Raw genomic sequence first — 20,940 nt, forward strand, 5'->3', positions numbered from 1 at the left:
TTTGCATTACTCTGTTCCCATTTTGCCATCTACCAATGCATCTACTTCAAGACGAATTGATCAGACAAGTGACCGGCTCGTTCAACGACCTTATCCAGGTCACTCCGGGCATGGTCCCCACCCTAACCTGGTGGATGCGACAGGAGCATATTTCAGTCTGAGTCTTTTTTTCTTTCACAATCTTCTCCCTTGGTCATCACCGCCGACGCTTCCCTAGAGGATGGAATGCTTATCTCCAAGTCAGTGGCAAATGGCAACTTTCTCAACTTCATATACACATCAACCAGATAGAGTTGAAGGCAGTATAACTAGCCTTACAGGTGTTTTCCCCATGGATCCACAATTCTGCAGTGCTGGTCTGCATGGACAATATAACCATGTACTATAACAGCAAGCAAGGTAGCACAAGATCCCACCTGCTATCGCAGGAAGCACAGAAAATGAGAGAATGGTCCATCCATCACAAGGTGCTTCTATGAGCAGAACATATTCCCAGGCCTCAGAACACTTTAGCAGACACTCTCAGCGGCGATTACATCATGCCACGAGTGGGAACTCAACCAGGGGACCCTGGACAGCATCTTTCTCAGGTGAGGCAAACTGAATCTGGACCTCTTCGCGACCTCTCTGAACCGGAAATGCCATTTTTGGGCAGCCTGGCATCCACAACAGGGGTCATGGGGGAAAGCATTTTCGATCGCATGTTCCGTAATCTTCGCTTACGCCTTTCCTCCGATGCCTCTCCTCCAAAGAGCCCTCATTAAAATGAAGGCAGAACCTTGCAAGCTGATACACACTGGTTCACGGAGGTAATTCTCCTCTCACAGGAGCATCACTTCCAGCTGAATATGTTCCTTTTTCTGCTGACAATGTACCAGGACAAAGTTCTGCATCCAGACCCCTAATCTCATCGTCTATCAGCCTGGCTCCTGAGTTCCACAAATTCGAACACCTTAACATTCCATCGGATTACTGGGAAATCCTAGCCAGAGCCCATGCAGACAGTACCAACAAAACCTATTGCCTCAAGTGAAAAAGGTTTTGCATATGGTGTCAAAGATCTAAAGTACATCCTCTTTCCTCTTTACCAGAAGAAATTCTTCCATATCTTCTCCATCTAGCTCAGTCTCGTCTAGCCCATGCTTCCATCAAGGTCCACTGGGCAAACATTTCCCGTTGCAGGCGATCACCCACATCTCAATCGCTCTTGTCTTCCAAGATCATCAAACAGTTTCTCAAAGATTTATTCCGAATATTTCCTCCGGTAAAGCCTCCTCCTCCACTTTGGCAACTGAACACTGTACTATCTCAGCTTATGAAGGATTCCTTTGAGCCCATCTACAAAGCGTATATATTTAATTTCTCTCCTGGATGGTAGCTCCCTGCCTGGCCTCAACCTCAGCAAAAAGAGTCCGTCAAGTCAAGTCAAAATATTTATATAGCGCACTATATACCCAGAGGGTCTCAGGCGCTTGAAGAAGGGTGGGGAACTACTTGTCAAATATCCAAGTTTTAAGTTGCTTTCTGAATGCTGGGTGGTTCTGAGTGAGACGAAGGTGAGTGGGAAGTGAGTTCCAGGTCTTAGCTGCCAGGTAGGAGAAGGATCTACCTCCCATGGTGGTTTTGTTGATGCGAGGTACGATAGCAAGGGCTTGGTTGGAAGATCGCAGCTGGCGGGGGGGGGTGTAGAAGGAGAGTCGTGTGTTGAGGCATTCGGGTCCAAGGTTGTAAAGTGCTTTGTGAGCGTGGGTCAGGAGGCGGAAAGTAATCCTCTTATTGACGGGGAGCCAGTGAAGGTTTTTCAGGTGACCAGAGATGTGTTCTTTGCGCGGGATGTCTAGTATGAGCCTGGCTGAAGCGTTCTGGATGCGTTGGAGTTTTTTCTGGAGTTTAGCTGTGGTACCGGCGTATAGGGTGTTTCCGTAGTCCAGGCGGCTCGTGACTAGTGCGTGGGTGACCGTTTTTCTAGTTTCGGTGGGGATCCAGCAAAATGTTTTTTTGAGCATGCGAAGAATGTTGAAGCAGGATGATGAAACGGCGTTGACTTGTCTGGTCATCGAGAGTGAGGAGTCCAGGATGACGCCCAGGTTTCGTGCGTGGTTCGTCTGGATGGGTGCTTTTCCAAGGGCCTCTGGCCACCAAGAGTTATCCCAGGCGGAGGGGGAGGTGCCTAGGATGAGGACTTCTGTTTTGTCTGAGTTCAGTTTCAGACGGCTGTGCTTCATCCACTCGGCTACTTCTTTCATTCCTTCGTGTAGGTTGGTTTTGGCGGTGTTAGGGTCTTTGGTGAGTGAAAGGATCAGTTGAGTGTCGTCAGCGTAGGAGATGATGTTGAGATTGTGTCGGGGAGCGATGGCCGCAAGGGGGCTCATGTAAACGTTGAAGAGGGTGGGGCTGAGTGACGATCATTGTGGAACGCCGCAGATGACTTCAGAGGCCTCTGACTTGAATGGTGGGAGGCGGACTCTCTGGGTTCTTCCGGTGAGGAACGAGGTGATCCATTGCAATGCTTTTCCTTGGATTCCGACGTTTCTTAGGCGCTGTAGAAGGGTGTTATGACAGACTGTGTCAAAGGCAGCGGAGAGGTCGAGGAGGATGAGGGCGACTGTGTCTCCATTGTCTAGTAGAGTTCGAATGTCGTCTGTTGCTGCGATAAGTGCGGTCTCAGTGCTGTGTTTGGCTCAGAAGCCGGATTGTGAGGAGTCGAGGGATTTGTTGGTTTCGAGGAAGGTGGCGAGCTGGTTGTTGACGGCTTTCTCGATGACTTTGGCCGGGAATGGAAGAAGCGAGATGGGGCGGTAATTTTTGAGTTCGGTGGGGTCAGCTGTGGGTTTTTTCAGAAGGGCGCTGAGTTCCGCGTGTTTCCAGCTTTCCGGGAAGGTGGCGGAGTTGAGGGAGCAGTTGATGACATCTCGGAGGTGTGGTGCTATGATGGAGTTTGCTTTGTTGAAGATGTGGTGAGGGCATGGGTCAGTTGGGGAACCTGAGTGGATGGAGTTCATCAGGCGGATGGTGTCCTCAGTGGAGATTGGGTTCCAGTCATTAAGGATGTTCAAGGGGGGTGAAGGTCCTGCAGCAGGTTGGGTGGGTTGGTCTCCGGGTCGGTTGTCGAAGCTGTTGTGGATGTCAGCGATTTTGTTGTGGAAGAAGGAAGCTAGGGAGTCGCAGAGGGCTTGGGAGGGGGTGATGTCGTTGGAGTTGGCTGATGGGTTGGTAAATTCTTTGACGATGTTGAATAATTCCTTCCTGTTGTGAGCGTTGTTGTCTAGTCGGTCTTTGAATGCGGCTTTCTTGGCAGCCCGGATTAGTTGGTGGTGTCTGCGGGTGGCGTTTTTGAAGGCGTCTCTGGTGCTGGTGTTTGGGTCTTTTTTCCAGGTCTTCTCGAGGGATCGACAGAGTTTCTTCGATTTCTTAAGATCATCGTTGAACCAGGAGGCGTTTTTGCTGCCTGGTTTGATTTGACGTTTTTTCAACGGTGCTAGGATGTCGGCGCTGTTGGATAGCCATTGGGTGAGGTTAATGGCTGCTTGGTCGGGGTTTGAGGAGTGGGCGGGGGGGTTTAGAAGAAGCGATGAGATCTGGTCGATGGTGATTTTGTTCCAGTTTCTTCGCAGGGTGGGTTGAGGATGGTTGTGGATTGTGGTCTTATTGTAGGTAAAGTGAACGCAGCTGTGGTCCGTCCAATGAAGAGCTGTGGTGTGGCTGAATGAGACATGTTTGCTGGAGGTGAAGATGGGGTCGAGCGTATGACCTGCGATGTGGGTGGGTGTAGTGACAAGTTGTTTGAGTCAGAGGTTGGCGAGATTGTCCAGAAGGGTGGTGGCGCTGCTGTCCTTGCTCTTTTCCAGGTGAAAATTGAGGTCTCCCAATAGAATGTAGTCCTCGGAGGGGAGGGCGTGTGGGGTGATAAAGTCGGTGATGTCGTCCCTGAATTGTGCACGGGGTCCTGGAGGCCGGTAGAGGAGGGTGCCTCTGAGTGTGGTCTTGGGGTCGGCGTGGTTCTGGAAGTGGAGGTGTTCGGCGCTGGCGAGGTTGGCGTCAGAGCTGGTTGATATGCGGATGGAATTCTTATGGACGATAGCGATGCCTTCTCCTGTTTGCTTGATGCGGTCCTTGCGGATCTTGTACTGTGTTGGTTTTGATTCCGATCCCTCCCACCATTTTGTTGTTGTGCTTTCCCCTGCCCCGCCTCCCCGCTACCGCCTCCCAGCTGGCCCGCCCACCCACGAACAGAGAGTCCTCCACCTCCAAGAGAAGACTGTGGCCGCCTGGACCTCGTCCCGAACGGTTGCTCCCCCACGCTCCCTGGCTCCTGCTTGCAATCCTCTTTCCAGCGCCCACAGCTGAAGCGATTTCAATCAGCCCTCGTGTGTGGTATCGTAGCTCTTGCGACTCTTTGGCTTCACTGACTCATAGCGCTCTGTGCTTTGCTCATTGTGGTGGCGCTTTAACGTAGCTGCATTTGCCCACAGCTGAGGCACCTTCAATCAGCCTTCGTGTTTAATTTCATAGTGCTGTGTGCTTTGCTCATTGTGGTGGCGCTTTAACATAGCTGCATTTGCCCACAGCTGAGGCACCTTCAATCAGCCTTCGTGTTTAATTTCATAGTGCTGTGTGCTTTGCTCATTGTGGTGGCGCTTTAACGTAGCTGCATTTGCCCACAGCTGAGGCACCTTCAATCAGCCTTCGTGTTTCAGACGAAGAGCATTATTTCAAGGATTAAAACAGGGTCAGCACTGGACCCTTGCCCGCTTAAAGTGCTCGCCCCAGTCATGGACACGTTGATTCCGGTTATAACTCGGCTCTGTAACGCCTTGTTCAGTTCCGGCATTTTCCCGGTCTCACTGAAACACACGTTGGTCAAACCCCTACTAAAAAAATGTAATCTTAACAAAGATGAACTAAAAAACTATCGACCGATAGCGAGTCTCCCGTTCCTGGCCAAAGTCATAGAAAAAGCTATGAACCAGCAACTGTCGGAGTTCGTCGAGCAACATCAGCTGCTCGACAACACTCAGTTTGGATTCCGCAAATGCCATGGCACGGAGACTGCCCTCCTAAAAGCGGCCGATGACATCAGAGCCATACGAGATCAGGGGGGGACAGCAGTCCTGGTCCTGCTGGATCTCTCTGCTGCCTTCGACACGGTCGACCACAAGATCTTGGCCGACCGTGTCGAACAACTAGGGGTCCAGGAAACAGCGCTGGACCTACTTGTATCGTTTCTGGCCAACAGAACCCAGGCGGTATCCCTAGGACCATACCAATCCTCTAAGGTGTCCTTGCCTTGTGGGGTCCCTCAAGGCTCATCCCTAAGTCCGACACTATTTAATATCTATGTGTCGGACCTTGCTAGTGTCATCAAAGCATTTGGGATGAGCCTGACCTCCTACGCTGACGACACCCAATTGGTATTGGCCATTAAAGGGGATGGTGAAGAAGTGGCCAATCTATTCACCAGAGGAATGGTGGCTATAGGTGACTGGATGGCTACAAATTGTCTTAAACTTAATTCAGAAAAAACTGAAGTGGTCATTTTCGGTCACCTCTCCCCGGGCTGGTCACCAGTTTGGTGGCCAACATTGTTTGGTACTCCGCCCTGCCCAGCTCTCAAAGTTAGAAATCTGGGCGTCACTTTTGATGTAGGTCTAAACTTTATGGCACACGCCAACAAGACTGCTGCAACTGCTCACACGAAACTCAGAATGATCAGAAAAATACTACCCTACCTACCGGATACTGCTGGGAGAACTCTGGTCAGCTCATTGGTCTTGTCCTCCCTGGACTATTGTAATGCCCTCTTTTTAAATGCACAATCTAGGGTGACAAACAAGATGCAATCAATTCAAAATGCAGCCGCCCGTATGTTGGCGGGACTTCCAAAATTTGCATCTATCTCAAGCACCATCAGGGAACTTCATTGGCTCCCGATACGCAGTCGTATCAAATTTAAATCATTGTGTATTGTCTACAAAGCACTCAATAGTCAAGGTCCCCATTTCCTGAAACACAATCTTCTTCATTACATCCCCACTCGTTCCCTCCGCTCTTCTCATCATAATCACCTAGTAGTGCCTCGTACTAGAACAGTCACATGGGGCGACATGCGCTTTCTGGTCGCCGCTCCCAGACTTTGGAACATCCTTCCTCTACATATCCGGACCAGCCCCTCATTATTCATATTCCGCAAACAACTTAAGACTTGGTTATTTGACCAATAGCTCCTTCCTCCTGTGGGCCTTACCAAATGCTGATCCACTCCCTTAAGCCAGCGCCGAGACGCCTACGGGTATTCGCCGCGCTTTAAAAATGCCAATAAATAAATAAATAAATAAATGTCCACTTCTGCGGTGTTATTTGCTGGTGTGTCTCTCCCTGAATTCTGTTGGGTTGCGACCTCGAAGAACAGACGCATCTATACTCCGCACTACTGCTTGGAATTGGCAGTTCACAGTGATGCGGCTGTGAGCCAAGCAGTGCTTCAACATCTTTTCCTATAAAGGTGAGCCGTACCTTCCTTCCGACCATCCACTTATTGATTTCTCATTTTCGTTGTATTACTGTTTATCTATATGGTACTAATTTATATATATTATATATATTTATATCTCGCAAAAGCAACAATCCTTGATAAGAACACTATTGGCATTCAGGTAGGATTTTCAAAAATGATTTATTCAGGAAACAACTGCATCCAATATATATATTTCTCTTCCAGGGGATCCTCATCAATAGTCATAAGCATTAGAATATTCCCGCCCATGGGCGGGACCCCGGAAACAATATATTATATGTGCCCCACATATATATAGACCTATATATATAAATATATATATATATATATAAAAATAAGCAATTGCAGCCAAATAAAACAGTAGAGCTGGAATATGCTGTGAAGAATTTCCACCATACATGTGTATTTGCATTAGAAACATGAGAAACAACACCAATGCTTGTTTAGAAACTGTTTTAATGCTTAGAAAGCAGTAGAAATTCTTATAACACACTGTAAGCATATACAGCTCCCAGGCTGCATTGCAAATACCCAGTCTAAAAAGACTGAAAAGCTAACCTGTAGCTGAATGTACTAAAACTGACGCTGTGCCTTTAAGGCACCTCTGCCCCTAGCTTCCCATCATGCCTCAGGGGTTACAGTTAGGTCAGTTGTTCTTTCCGGCTCCTTCAGGAAGGACCCTGGATACACAGCTCCACATTTTTCTGCCTTTTTCAGTCAGAAAATCTTCTAAAGAACAATTTTTTGATTTACTTTGACTTTTAACTACAGTGTCAAGTAAATAACTGCTTAGCAGTCGATTTTTTGTGAGGTTTTCCTGTCAGGATGCCCACACTATTTGATAATTGCCCTTCTTGTGGCCACAAGAAGGCAAAATCAGACTCTCATGAGGTCTGTATTTTATGCTTGCCAGAGGATCATGATCCTAAAGACTGTTCACATTGTAGAAATCTGTCTGACAGGACTCTTAAAGACAGAGAGAGGAACAGGCTCTATGGTCTGGCCCAGAGATCCATCGGGGGAAGATCTACAGAGAGGACGAGTTCAAAGAGACCCAGAACTCCCTCCAAAGGCAAGTCAGAGCGTCCATCAACCTCAGCGCCGGGCTCGGCGCTGAAAAAACAACATCTGATGGACAGTTCTAGAGAGAAAACTCCGTTGACGTCGGGACCGGCGGCGATGAAGAAATCGTCGTCGAAAAGAAGTTCACCGACGACGAAGAAAGCTCCGCCGTCGTCAACTAGGCGACGATCGGCGTCGAGAGAAGCCACGAGATCACCGTCGACGAGAAGATCGGCGTCAAGACATAAGTCAACTCCGGCATCGTCAATCAGGCGACGATCGGCGTTGAGAGACAGATCACACTCGCCGTCGTCTCAATGTCGACAGGTTTCGAAGAGTGTGACACCTCCGCCGACGTCTCCACGGAGCCGCTCGGCGTCGGGGAGCAAGAGCCCCCTCGGTCGCTCGCCGTCGAGGAAGGGATCGTCGTCGTCGGCGCTCGACGTCGAGGATGTCTAATCCTCCGCCGTCGCCACGTGTCCGGTCGACGTCGAGGGCATCGTCGACGACAGGACAACGTCGATTGCCATCTCCGTCGCCGGCAGACCAACGTCGGTCGACGTCGAGACCTCCGTCGACGGCAGGGCAACGCCGTTCAACGTCGAGACCTCTGTCGAAGGCAGGGCAACGCCGTTTGACGTCGAGGGAGAAGACTCCGTCGTCAGCTCAACATCGCCGGTCGACGTCGAGGGACCACGGGTCATCGTCGAGGCGTTCGACGTCGAAGGTTATCACTCCGTCGACGCCGCAGAGGCGTTCGACGTTGAGGGAAAGACTTTTGAGACGTCCTTCAACACCGGTGAGACGAAGATCTCCTTCAGTGCCTTCAACTGTTCTAGTGACGCAATCGGCTTCTCACCATTCCTCCTTAAGTACCTCTGGCTCATCGAGGTCCTCTTCTAGGAGTAGGAGTCCGTTGCCCCAGCGAAGGTATGTCACACAGACAAGACTCTCGCCAAGATGGAATGCTCCGTTGAGCCAGTGGAAGGATTCTGGAGCGACAGAGAGGCTACGAAGATATGTAAGCCCACTCCACAGGTCACCTCTTCAGAGACTGATAGAAGAGGCAGACAGACAGAGTCCTATCAGGCACCGATCACGCTCTCGGGAGAGGAGAGCGGAAATGTCGCATACCCCCAGGGTCTCCCGTTCACCACGAAGGGAGCAGCCCAGATCTCGAACACCGAGAAGGGAGGAACTGGCGGAGAGGTCGAGATCTCCCCGAAGAGAAGAGAAAATCACGTTCTCCTCGAAGGGAAGAACGACCGAGAAGATCACCAGTGAGGAAGGAGAAATCTCACCACAGGAGAAGGAGAACTCCATCATCCTCTTCTTCATCTTCATCTAGATCTTCTAAAGGGGATTACTCTCCAACGCTGGCAGACAGCCCTCGCTCCAGAGCTTCCCCGCTTGACGACGTCAACACATATCTGGACGTCTTACAAAGGGGGGCTCACAAACTTAATATAGAGATGGCTGTTCCAGAGGTGTCCACTACTGTGATTTTTGAGACTCTTCGTCACAAATCATATACCCGGCCTTTACTCCCATTGGTTCCAGGGATAATGGACCCAATCAAAGAGGTTTTCCTCACGCCAGCAACGATCAGGGCGGTACCGGCACGTATCCAGAAGAAATATAGGCCGGCCGACTCAGATCCTATCTTTGTTAAGGGAGAGCCTGCGGCGGACTCAGTCATAGTAGCCTCAGCTAAAAAGAATCACACAGTCGCTCCTTCTTCTTCGGTCCCTCCTGACAAAGACAGCAAGACGCAAGATTCTTGGGGACGCAGGGTATGCAGCACAGCAGCTTCATCCCTGAAGGTCTCTAGTGCATCAGCCCTTCTGGGAAGGTACGATAGAGCCCTATGGGACTCCATGGAACGATTCAAGGAGAAATTGCCCAAGGAGGACCAGAAGGACTTTGAGGAGACGGAGGGCTGTTTGGTGGCGAACCAAATGATTAGTTCATCAGCAGATAACGCCCTTCTAGCAGGACATGCCTACTCGCATGGGGTATGTGCGAGGAGATCATCTTGGCTGCGTTTAACTGGTCTCAAACCAGATGCCCAGCAGCGCATCCTCAATCTACCTTTTTCCGGATCTTCACTCTTCGGGGAGCATGCCGATCAGGAAATGACCCGCATGAAGACAGAGTTGGACACAGTGAAGGCGGTTGGTCTGGAGAAAAAGAAAGAGCCGTTCAAACGACGCTTCAAGACCAACAAGAACCGGGGAGGCCAACAGAGGGTTCAAACCCCTCAATGGTCTCAAAACAAGGGAAGGCGCAATACAGAGGAGGAAAATCGGGCAGAGGCAGAGGCGGACATCATCAGTCCTCTACCACGCCTAGAGGAGGCAAGGCCTGAGCAGTGGCTTCCTCTGGCGCCGTTACCCACTCCAGTGGGAGGAAGTGCTTCGCAACACCTGGCAGAGTGGGTCAGCATCACAAAAGATCGGTGGGTGCTGAATATACTGCGCAATGGATATGCGCTACGTTTCCGGAAGAGACCACAACCGATTCCTCCAAAAAAGACTCGCTCGTACCATCTAAAACTCCTCAAAAGGGAGGTGAACGTCCTCTTAAAGAAAAACGCAATCGAAGAGGTACCCCCATCCCAAAGGGGGAGAGGAGTGTATTCAAGATATTTTCTAGTCCCCGAAAGAGACCAAGAGGACAAGTTCAGATCGATTTTGGATCTTCGAACCCTCAACAAGGTGGTGGTCAAAGAGAAGTTTCGCATGCTGGCACTTCATCAGATATGTCCTCATCTACAAATTGGAGATTGGATGTGTTCGGTGGATTTACAAGACGCGTACTTCCACATTCCTATAACACCAGGTCATCGGAAGTACTTGAGATTCCTGGTAGGGAACAAGCATTACCAGTACAAAGTGCTTCCCTTCGGACTCAAATCCGCACCAAGGGTATTCACCAAATGCATGGCAGTGGTAGCGGCATGTCTTCACAAAAAAGGTCTCTTTGTGTACCCATATCTAGACGACTGGCTCTTGAAGAGTCCGTCCCCTCGTCAAGCCACCAAAGACTGTCACCTGTGTCTCCAACAACTACACAGGCTCGGCCTCCACGTGAACACAGAAAAGTCGGTCCTGCAGCCCACGCAAACTATCCACTATCTGGGAGCAGTTCTAGACACAAAGTTAGGAAGAGCGTTTCCTTCGCAGGAGAGACTATCTTCCATGGGGCAGAAATGCAAAAAGTTACTTCAGTTTCCTCGTCCAAAGGTGCGAGAAGTAGCATCTCTACTGGGCTCCATGGCGTCCTGCATCTTCCTAATACCGAACGCCAGGTTAAGGATGCGGCCTCTACAAGAGTCTGTGGAAGATCAGTGGGACCAAGCGACAGGAGATTGGGAGGATCGAATCATCCTGTCTCAAGCAGCATTGGCCTCCATACAGTGGTGGACTCGCCCTCGGAATGTCCTGCAGGGAGTCCCTTTTCAGCAACCTCTTCCTTCGCTGTCTGTGGTAACGGACGCATCTCTAGAAGGCTGGGGTGCTCACATGGGTCATCTTCAGATTCAAGGTCGTTGGTCGACCAACCTCCAGACATACCACATCAACATGCTGGAGCTTCGAGCAGTTCATCTGGCGCTCAAAGCGTTCCTTCCAGCAATAACAACGGACAAAATCCTGGTTCAGACGGACAACACTACAACTATGTTCTATCTGAACAAGCAGGGAGGAACTCGATCTCGCCCTCTGTCTCTGGAGGCCCACACAATCTGGCACTGGCTTCTGGCTCGGGGACTGGCGGTGGTGGCAGTGCACCTCCCAGGCGAGCTAAACACAAAAGCGGACGCACTCAGCAGGCACTTCGAAGATCAGCCAGACTGGGTGCTAAACGACGAAGTAGTCGAAGAACTCTTCCGTTGCTGGGGTCGTCCAGACATAGACTTATTTGCGGACGACGAAAACGCCAAATGCCACGCCTTCGCGTCCAGGTTCCACCGGCCAGGGACGCAAGGGAACGCTCTCCTGCTGGAGTGGACAGGAATGTTCACCTATGCGTTTCCTCCTCTGGCACTGATTCCGAAGGTGGTGGCCAAGCTCATCAGATCGAGCATGGACATGATCCTGATTGCTCCGGATTGGCCGCGACGATGGTGGTATCCAGACCTGTTACATCTGTCGCTGTGTCCACACAGACGCCTGCCGTGCAGGCCAGACCTGTTGAGCAAAATGAACGGGAGGATCTTGCATCCCAACCTCCCGTCGCTGAACCTGACTGCATGGCTCCTGAGGTCTTGCAATATGGACACTTAAATCTGCCTCCGGAATGTATGCATATTTTAAGAGAGGCAAAGAGACCTTCCACAAGGGCGTCTTATGCGTTCAAGTGGAAAAGATTTTTCATTTGGTGTAAGGACCATGGCTTTGATCCCACCAAAGGACAAGAAGAGGTAGTCCTTCCATACCTCCTTTACTTGGCTACATCAGGGTTGAAATACGCTTCTATTAGGGTTCATCTATCCGCCATAGTAGCGTACAGGAAATCACCTACACAAACATCGTTTTTTCAAGGCCCAGTGGTTAAGGATTTCCTTCAGGGGTTAAAGAAGGTCTATCCCCCTGTGAGAAATCCTTCTCCTCCCTGGGAGTTGAACCTGGTTCTCTCCAGGCTGATGTCTACACCGTTTGAGCCTATACACAAGGCCTCCTTGCAGCATCTCACTTGGAAGGCGGCCTTCTTGGTGGCAATAACCTCTGCTCGCAGGGTTAGCGAGATACAAGCACTCTGCACCAAGGAAACTTACACTGTGTTTCACCACAACAGAGTGGTAATGAGGGCTCATCCATCTTTCCTTCCAAAGGTGGTCTCGGATTTTCATATAAATCAAACGATTACCCTTCCTTCGTTCTTTCCTAACCCATCGACCCCAGCTGAGAGGTCGTTGCACTCGTTAGATCTTAAACGGGTACTAAAGTTTTACCTAGAAAAGACGAAGGACACCAGAAGGACAGTCCAACTCTTTGTCAATTATGGTTCAATGAGGACGGAGTTTGCAGCAAACAAAAGATCCATCTCCAGATGGATTGTCTCCTGTATCAGGCTAGCATACCAGCTGGCTGGCAAACCTTTGTTACAATCACCCAAAGTTCATTCCACTAGAGGAAAATCAGCCACAATAGCGTTTTTACATGACATTCCTATGTCAGAAATATGCAAGGCTGCAACATGGAAATCAGTCCATACCTTTACAAGGCATTATTGCCTAGAGTCTGATTCCAGAGCGGAGTCTCAAGTAGGGCAAGCCTCCTTGAGAAACCTATTTGGGTAGAATAAGGCCTACTGTTTGGGCCTACGAATATGAATGTTATCTGTTGATTCCTTTGCCCGCAGGGATGAGCTGAGGCTCGCTACTCTATTCTAATGCTTATGACTATTGATGAGGATCCCCTGGAAGAGAAGGATTAGTTACTTACCTGTAATCCTAGTTCTCTTCCAGGGGTATCCTCATCAAAGTCATAAGCAACCCTCCCGCCTCCCCGGGCAAAGGACTTTGTTTATTAAGTAGGAGATGTTTTAACCTGTTATTACCATGGTTTGTTTTTCAGTCTCCGAAAAGAACAACTGACCTAACTGTAACCCCTGAGGCATGATGGGAAGCTAGGGGCAGAGGTGCCTTAAAGGCACAGCGTCAGTTTTAGTACATTCAGCTACAGGTTAGCTTTTCAGTCTTTTTAGACTGGGTATCTGCAATGCAGCCTGGGAGCTGTATATGCTTACAGTGTGTTATAAGAATATCTACTGCTTTCTAAGCATTAAAACAGTTTCTAAACAAGCATTGGTGTTGTTTCTCATGTTTCTAATGCAAATACACATGTATGGTGGAAATTCTTCACAGCATATTCCAGCTCTACTGTTTTATTTGGTTGCAATTGCTTATTTTTATATATATATATATATATATATATGTGGGGCACATATAATATATTGTTTCCGGGGTCCCACGCATGGGCGGGAACATTCTAATGCTTATGACTTTGATGAGGATACCCCTGGAAGAGAACTAGGATTACAGGTAAGTAACTAATCCATCTAGGTCATTCAATGATGGCGCGCCCTTTTGAATGTTGTGATGACAGTCCTTTGTCTATGTCCATGTCCGTAATGAGCTAGCAGCTTTAAAAACATGTCGACATAGTTTTCGGTGTAACACACACTGACGAAGGCAGCACGCCGAAACGCGTCTGTGTGAGCCCATTCCGCATAAATAAAATCAGCGTGATTGGCATAATTAACTTTTCCGAGTAATGTTTGTCCTCTTGTGTATATCTGGAGGAATTGGAGCGTTATATATATATATATATATATATATATATATATATATATATATATATATATATATATATATATATATATATATATATATATATATGTATATATATATATTCTTTCCTCTGCTTGCAGACAGCAGCTGCTCACCAGAACAGCGGGCGCGTCTCGGACCTCGCAAGCCCGGTCCGTCACATGAACACCACACTCCTTCCAAATCAAGGAAATGACGACGCCGTGTCCCGAAAGTAATTTTTAGATTATTTTAATCGGCAAAGTCGGACGCGTTTAGCCTGATCCAGCAGGCTTCATCACCAACATTGTTTTGCCGGGAAACCACCATTTTACGTTCAAAAACGTGCAATTTGATTGGCTACGTGTGGAAACTATAATCGTAATACAAATAGAAAACCGATTCGTAGTTTTATCATACTACTGATCCGGAAGTCAATGTAACATATTCCAAAAGCTAAATTTGTGCACTAATACAATATTATATTTGTACAAATTCAAAATTAAATACAAATAAATAATTTAGCGTACACAGATTTATGCACACAGCAGCTTTAAAAATACCGCCCCAGTGGGCAAAGTTTTTACGCAACACTGTCTTGCTTCCTATTAAGCCCAAGTGGGCCTGTCTGTTTCATTAATATATTACTGTTTACCACAAACGTATAGTGCATACAAATACCCCAGAAAAAAAGTCCAACAAAAATTGTGAATCAGAAAAAAAAAAAGGAAATTTAAAATCGAAGATATCTCTCAAGGATTCATATTGCATTTTCTACAAATTTACTACAAGTCACTTTTTATAGGAACGTTTTATAAATGTGTGTAGAGGTCTTCTTCCATATTCAGGCCGGTAGGTATATTACTATTGAGTTCTATAATGTATCTGGACTCTAATTTTCTTAGACATTTTAATCTATCACCTCCTCGCACATTCGGAGGGAATGCATCTATTACAAAGTAGGTGAGGCCTCCTACATGACTGTTGTGATGTTTTGCAAAGTGGCAAGCTACCGGGTAAGTTTTGTCAATATTCTTAATGGCTCACAGATGTGGTAACACTCTTTTGTGCACAGGTAAAATTGTGCTCCCCACATAGTTTAATTTACATGGACAACTCAAAACGTAAACCGCAAAATCAGTTTTACAATTGAACTGTCCTTTGATGTTTCTTTCTATGTTTGAGCAACCTGTCACATACTTCGTCAAGTTCTTTCCATGCTGACACGCTTTGCACTTAAAGCACTTAGTAAACCCATCTTTCTTACAGAGCCAAGTTTTCATAGATCTGGCTGCTTTCTTTTTAGGTGCCATATTACTCACCAACATCTGTTTGAATGACCTTGCTTTCCTAAAAGTGATCAAAGGTTTGACTGGCACAGTTTGCCCTAATACAAGATCATTACGGATTAAGTGCCAGTGTTTCGTTAGAATTTTCCTCACTTGTCCATGTTGTCTATTGTACTTCGTTATCATTCTGCAATTACTCACCCCTGTTTGGTTATTTATCTTAGCACATTTTTTAGAGTTGTTAAATAGCACTGCCTCTCTGGTTTTCCCTCTAGTTTTGTGAATAGCTTTTTGTATACACATCTCCATAGCCCCTTGATCTAAACCGGGAGTGTAGAGTTCTCATTTCTTTATCCCTCACTTCAGGTTCACCACAGTTACGTACTGTTCTCAAACATTCCCCATAGGGGATACTTCTAATTAAATTCTGGGGGTGAAAGCTGGAGGCAAGGAGCAGGGTGTTTCCTGCTGTTGGTTTCCGAAACATTTTCATCTGCAAAGTCGAATTTTTTACGTATATGGTCAAGTCTAGGAAATTCACCTCTGATTCACTAATAGTAGAAGTGAAATTTAAGGTCAGGTCATTATTCAGAAGTTTCTCTATGAAAGCATTAACTGAGGCTTCAGTGCCTTTCCATATCAAAAACAAGTCATCAATATAACGACACCAGTGCACAATGTTTGTGTGCCACTCTGTATGGTATTGCTTCTGGACCACCTGCTCCTCCCACCAGCCCATATGCAAATTAGCATAGCTGGGGGCAAAGCAGGTGCCCATCGCAGTACCACACAGTTGGTGAAACAATTCACCATTGAAAAGAAAACATTTTTTTTAAGGCATGTATCTACCATTGATGTTATCATTTGGGTGTGCGACCATAATGATATTGGTCTTGTGCCTAGATAGTACTTAACTGCATTGAGGCCATCCTCATGCCTAATGCTTGTATACAATGTTGATACATCGATTGTCACAAGTAACATTTCTTTCTCCCAGGGCATGCGATAGATACCCTTCAAAAAATCTCCCGTATCCTGAATAAAGGAGGGCAATGATTTAACTATTCGGTTTAGGTAGGAGTCGACAAATTTGGATGTATTCTCTAGTGCACAACCCATTTAGCTGAGATAATTGGTCTACCCGGAGGGTTGTTGATATCTTTCTGCACTTTCGGTATTCAATAAAATGCCGGTTTAATGGGCTTTTTAATTTGTAAAAACAGCAACTCTTCATTGTACAATAAACCTTTTGCATACCAATCTTGTAATTGTACATTAAAGACATCATGGCTAGTAGTCATCTTGCCAACAGTAACTCTAACATAATTAGCCCTGTTGTCTAGCTGCTTAAATGCCTCATCTAGATATTTTTGTCTACCCCACAGGACTACATTTCCCCCTTTGTCTGCATTTTGTACCACACAATCTTCATGTAATGGAAGTTTCTTAATAAGATTCATACACTGTTTCTGCTGTTGTGACCATTTTTTGTATTTAGCACCAGTAAATTTTTCCAAATTCTTCAGATCGTTTACAACCAATTCATTAAACAAATCAACTGAATCTTTCGTAGTCATAGGGACAAACTTTGAGCGTGGTCTAAAGTTCGTGGCTGAACTTTCATTAATATTAATGCCTTGTTCCATTACCATGTTTTCAATTAGAGCTAATTCATCAAGTTCAGTATTCTCAATGTCATGATCTTCTGCACCCATTTGTTCACAATCCCTCATTAGATCCATGTCTTGCACTAATAAGTTGCTGTACTGTCCTTGAGTGGTCCCACTATTCGTTATATATATCATCGTAAACAAGGCTACTGAAGGTAGCCTTAACGTGTAAATGCAGCTAATGTTTCCTGAATAAATCACTTGATTGAAAACTCTGCATCAACATTCCAAGGCACCTTTTCCCATATACTAATTTACTTATATTGCCCTCCAGTAGGGCCTCACAGGTGAGTCCATGCATGCTGTGTCTCCAGTGGGTGTGCTTCATTTTCTTCCATTATAAATTAATTATTGTTTAGCCCTCCAGTGGCCCTCCGAGTGCAAGTTGCCTAGTTTGGTATATTTATAATGGAACAGATATATTAAAAAAAGATTATGCTGCGCTCCAGAAGAGATTTTTTTAAGTAAGTAAAAGTTTTAGTGGTCATATAAGCCACTGATACATTTCGACTAACAATAGCCTTGTTCATGGTACTCCTATATGTATTTTGTTTTATACATTGGATATGGATTGGATTGTGTGAGAAATGTGCTTTTCAGCTGATGGTTAATCGGATTCAGTATAAAAGGGGGTGGTGATGGACGGAGCATCTGAATCAATCAAACACTCACACCCAGTCGAAAGATCTGGGTTTAATCCATCACCGTTCTTTAGCCCACTCTGCCACCCTAATTCAGACATGGCTATATGCAAATCAGTCTGACCCTGTGCCTCATTGGAACAGTTCAGCCCGAACTGCCAAGCCATGTCTTCCCTGGACCGGAAACAAGCTTCCGAAGACCGGTTTCTGGCATTCCAGCCGTCTTCAGCCCGGCTTGCTTGAATACAGTGGCAAAGTGAGCAAGGGACTCGCGTCTGAGCATACCCTGCCACACTCATGGCGGCCAAAAGCGGTGCAAAAGGGGGTGGTGATGGACGGAGCATCTGAATCAATCAAACACTCACACCCAGTCGAAAGATCTGGGTTTAATCCATCACCGTTCTTTAGCCCACTCTGCCACCCCAGTTCAGACATGGCTATATGTAAATCAGTCTGACCCTGTGCCTCATGGGAACAGTCCAGCCCGAACTGCCAAGCCATGTCTTCCCTGGACCGGAAACAAGCTTCCGATTCAAGCATGTGAACCTATGAAAGTTCCAATGCTGGAGTAAGAAATAAAGTTACTTACTTGTAACTGTAGATCTCCAGTATTGAAATCTTTCATAGATTGACATGCGACCCACCCTCCTCCCCTGGAAAGCTCATTTCTCTCTACTTTACCCTACTCTACTCTACGCTACTCTAATCCTTTCTCTCTCTCTCTCTTTCTCTCTCTCTCTCTTACTCTCATGCTATAAAATCTTAGGAATGGAGCCTCTCTCTGAAGTGTTATAGAGAGTGATACAATCTGTTTGGTCTCTTTTTTTAAAATGACTATGATATGTTATTAAACTAAGGGCCCTAGGCCTTTTCTAGTCTATGCCTATCATTGCATTGCTTTTACAAGGTACCAGGGGATTTCTATCTCGACGATGGGTAATGATTCAAGCATGTTAATCTACGAAATATTCCAATCCTAGAGAACTACAGTTAAAGGTAAGTAACTTCATTTATTTTGTTTTATTGACTGTAGCACTACTCCGTTGGAGACCATTGTGGAAGGCTGCTTTTGTCTGCATGTCTTTTACCCTCCACTCTGCCTCATTCACATTATCTTTTTTCCTCAGAGCGGCAGATGTTCCTGGCCACCTGGAAAGACATTCCTAATGAAAATGAAGCCCAGTTTCAAATCAAAGACTGCCTCCTTAGCACAGGTGAGTGTTAAGCAATCATTGCTCCCTCAGCATATTGCATGTATTCAGTGACTCCCCAGCCCTTCAGCCAATCAGAGCATAAGAGTGTTAATTTGGGTGTGCCGCTGATTAAAAGCAGAGAAAGCCCTTTTAAAGAAGATTCCTTAAGTGCAACTGGTTCCTCTCAGCTTGTGGGAGTGCAAGCTAAGAATTTCCCCTTGCAAAGAGCAGAATACTGCCCACATTTAGCCCTATCATCATTTGAACAAAGAAGTGCCAAACAGAGCGTTTCCATTTTTAGAAGAAGAGAGGGTGACAAGGACATTGCCATTTGCTTCTGAGGTTCCAAACCTGAAAATATGCCCTCTCTGCTCAACAGATCCTAAAGTGAAGACTGTTCCTTCTTGCATTGGGGTTTTTTAATACTGGGATTATCTCCCCATCTGCATATAAGAGTCCAGTCCAAGAGCGATCACTCCAGGCACCATTTATTATCTCCTCACCACATGGAATTCCAAAGCTAAAACTGATCATTTGCAGCACAGTTGATGTGAGTTTAAGTAGTTTGGCATTGACAGAGTCATAGGTGAGATCACTTCTTTGACATACGAAATTCCTAATCCAAGATTGCAGTCCCCATTCGGTCACTCTGAGCATAGACTTTGTCAAAGCAAAGATCGCTCTTTCTCGCCATAGGGAATTCTCAAGCAGAGATAGCCTTCTCACTGCACTATTGAGCATTCCAGTGCTGAGACTGTTCATGTATGATACTGCCTCAGCACTAAGATTCAGCACTCAGTGCACCTGCTAATCTTGAACCATGAATGTGTATATAGCCTGTGCCCCTTGATCTTCCTCATCCTATTTAATTACAGATCGAGATTATCACTGATAACAGCCCATTAGATGTTCTTGATCTATAATCCTCCGTATTGATGTCCTATCCATGTGCTGTTCGCTACTCTATAGATGGTCCTCTCCTGTTGCCGTACCTGCTATTCTATAGCAGATTTATCACCCCCATACACTTCGCCGTGGGCGTGCCTGCCCTAAAGCACTTGCTGCTATTCCATTCTAGCACAGTTACATAGAGTGGTCCATTATCCACTGGTAATACACTGGTAGGGCTCAGCCTAACTTTGTGGTGGATCTTATTCCTGACTTGGATCACCTGATGCAGTTTCATGCTGACATTGCTTCTATCAAGCAGTGCTTCTATTGTACTGCATCCCGAATCTGCACCACCCAACCCTTTTCCAATGTGTAGATCTAACACACCTCTCTTCCAAAGCACATCAGTTCTAAACGTGTATGCATGCTAATAGTAAACAGCTGTGTACTGGTTTGCACTGGTCTGCAGCACTCACTGCTGATCTTTTACTGATATCTCAAAATCTCTGCCTTATTCGTGACTGACAAATGTCCCACTGCAATCTTTGCTTCTAACATAGTGCCTTCAGATCTCCTAATATGATTATACAGGAACACATGCTCTTTCACAACTGATTAAATACATGTAGACTTGCCAACGCATCTCAGTCCCACACTGCAGGAATGCTGTCTAGTACAGAAACTCCTTGAGTTTTTGTTTGTAATCTTTATGCCATTACTAACTGCTGATTGTCTTTCTTTCCATATCTGCAGACAATGTTAGCAATAGGCTGCAGGCCAACAACATCTTCACCATCGCCAAGAGGACCGTGGAGGGACAGGACATGCTCTACTTGTCTCTGAAGCTTACCAATGGCATCTGGGTCCTGGCAGAAATGCGCATTCAGCCTGGGAACCCCAACTACACGGTAAGGCTGCACAACATATTTGTAGCAGTGTTTTAAATTGAGACACTGACATATGAGACTACAGTGTGTTCACTCAACAGCTATTCTGTGCCCTGTGCGTGTTTAACTTCACCTTGGAAAAGTTAGGAAACTTTGTCCCCCTGCACAGAGGAAAACCTTTGCCTGACCCTTGGGGAGGGAAATCATTCTCTACAGCATAGACAAAGTAAGAAGCAAATTTATTTAGTACATGGTTGGAGCAAAGTCCAGCTCAGCATACACTGTTCAGACATGCCATAACCTTCCCTAGCCGTAAGGCGTTGGAACACCACACTCTCTGAAATGTTGTGCTACCTGAATGGTAGAGGTCAATATTACCTATAGTGTGGTTCTGGGCCTCTAGCATTTTGTGACTGGTGACCTGTTATTGAATGTGATTACAAGCGTGGGTCCTTCCGCTGCAGGTATGTAAAAGATAAT

At 46.5% G+C, this 20,940-nt stretch overlaps 1 protein-coding gene across 2 annotated transcripts in view; it reads left to right on the top strand.

The window, feature by feature from the left end:
- AP1B1 (adaptor related protein complex 1 subunit beta 1) overlaps positions 1-20,940 on the top strand; it is a 320,810-nt gene that overhangs the window by 262,629 nt on the left and 37,241 nt on the right. For both annotated transcript variants that reach the window (XM_086943235.1, XM_086943236.1), the window contains exons 19-20: positions 18,617-18,703; positions 20,327-20,481. In XM_086943235.1, the coding sequence (XP_086799361.1) occupies positions 18,617-18,703; positions 20,327-20,481 (242 nt within the window). The remainder of the gene's footprint in view (positions 1-18,616; positions 18,704-20,326; positions 20,482-20,940) is intronic.

Source organism: Lissotriton vulgaris, chromosome 11 (assembly GCF_964263255.1).
Source record: "Lissotriton vulgaris chromosome 11, aLisVul1.2, whole genome shotgun sequence".
Lineage (NCBI taxonomy): Eukaryota > Metazoa > Chordata > Amphibia > Caudata > Salamandridae > Lissotriton > Lissotriton vulgaris.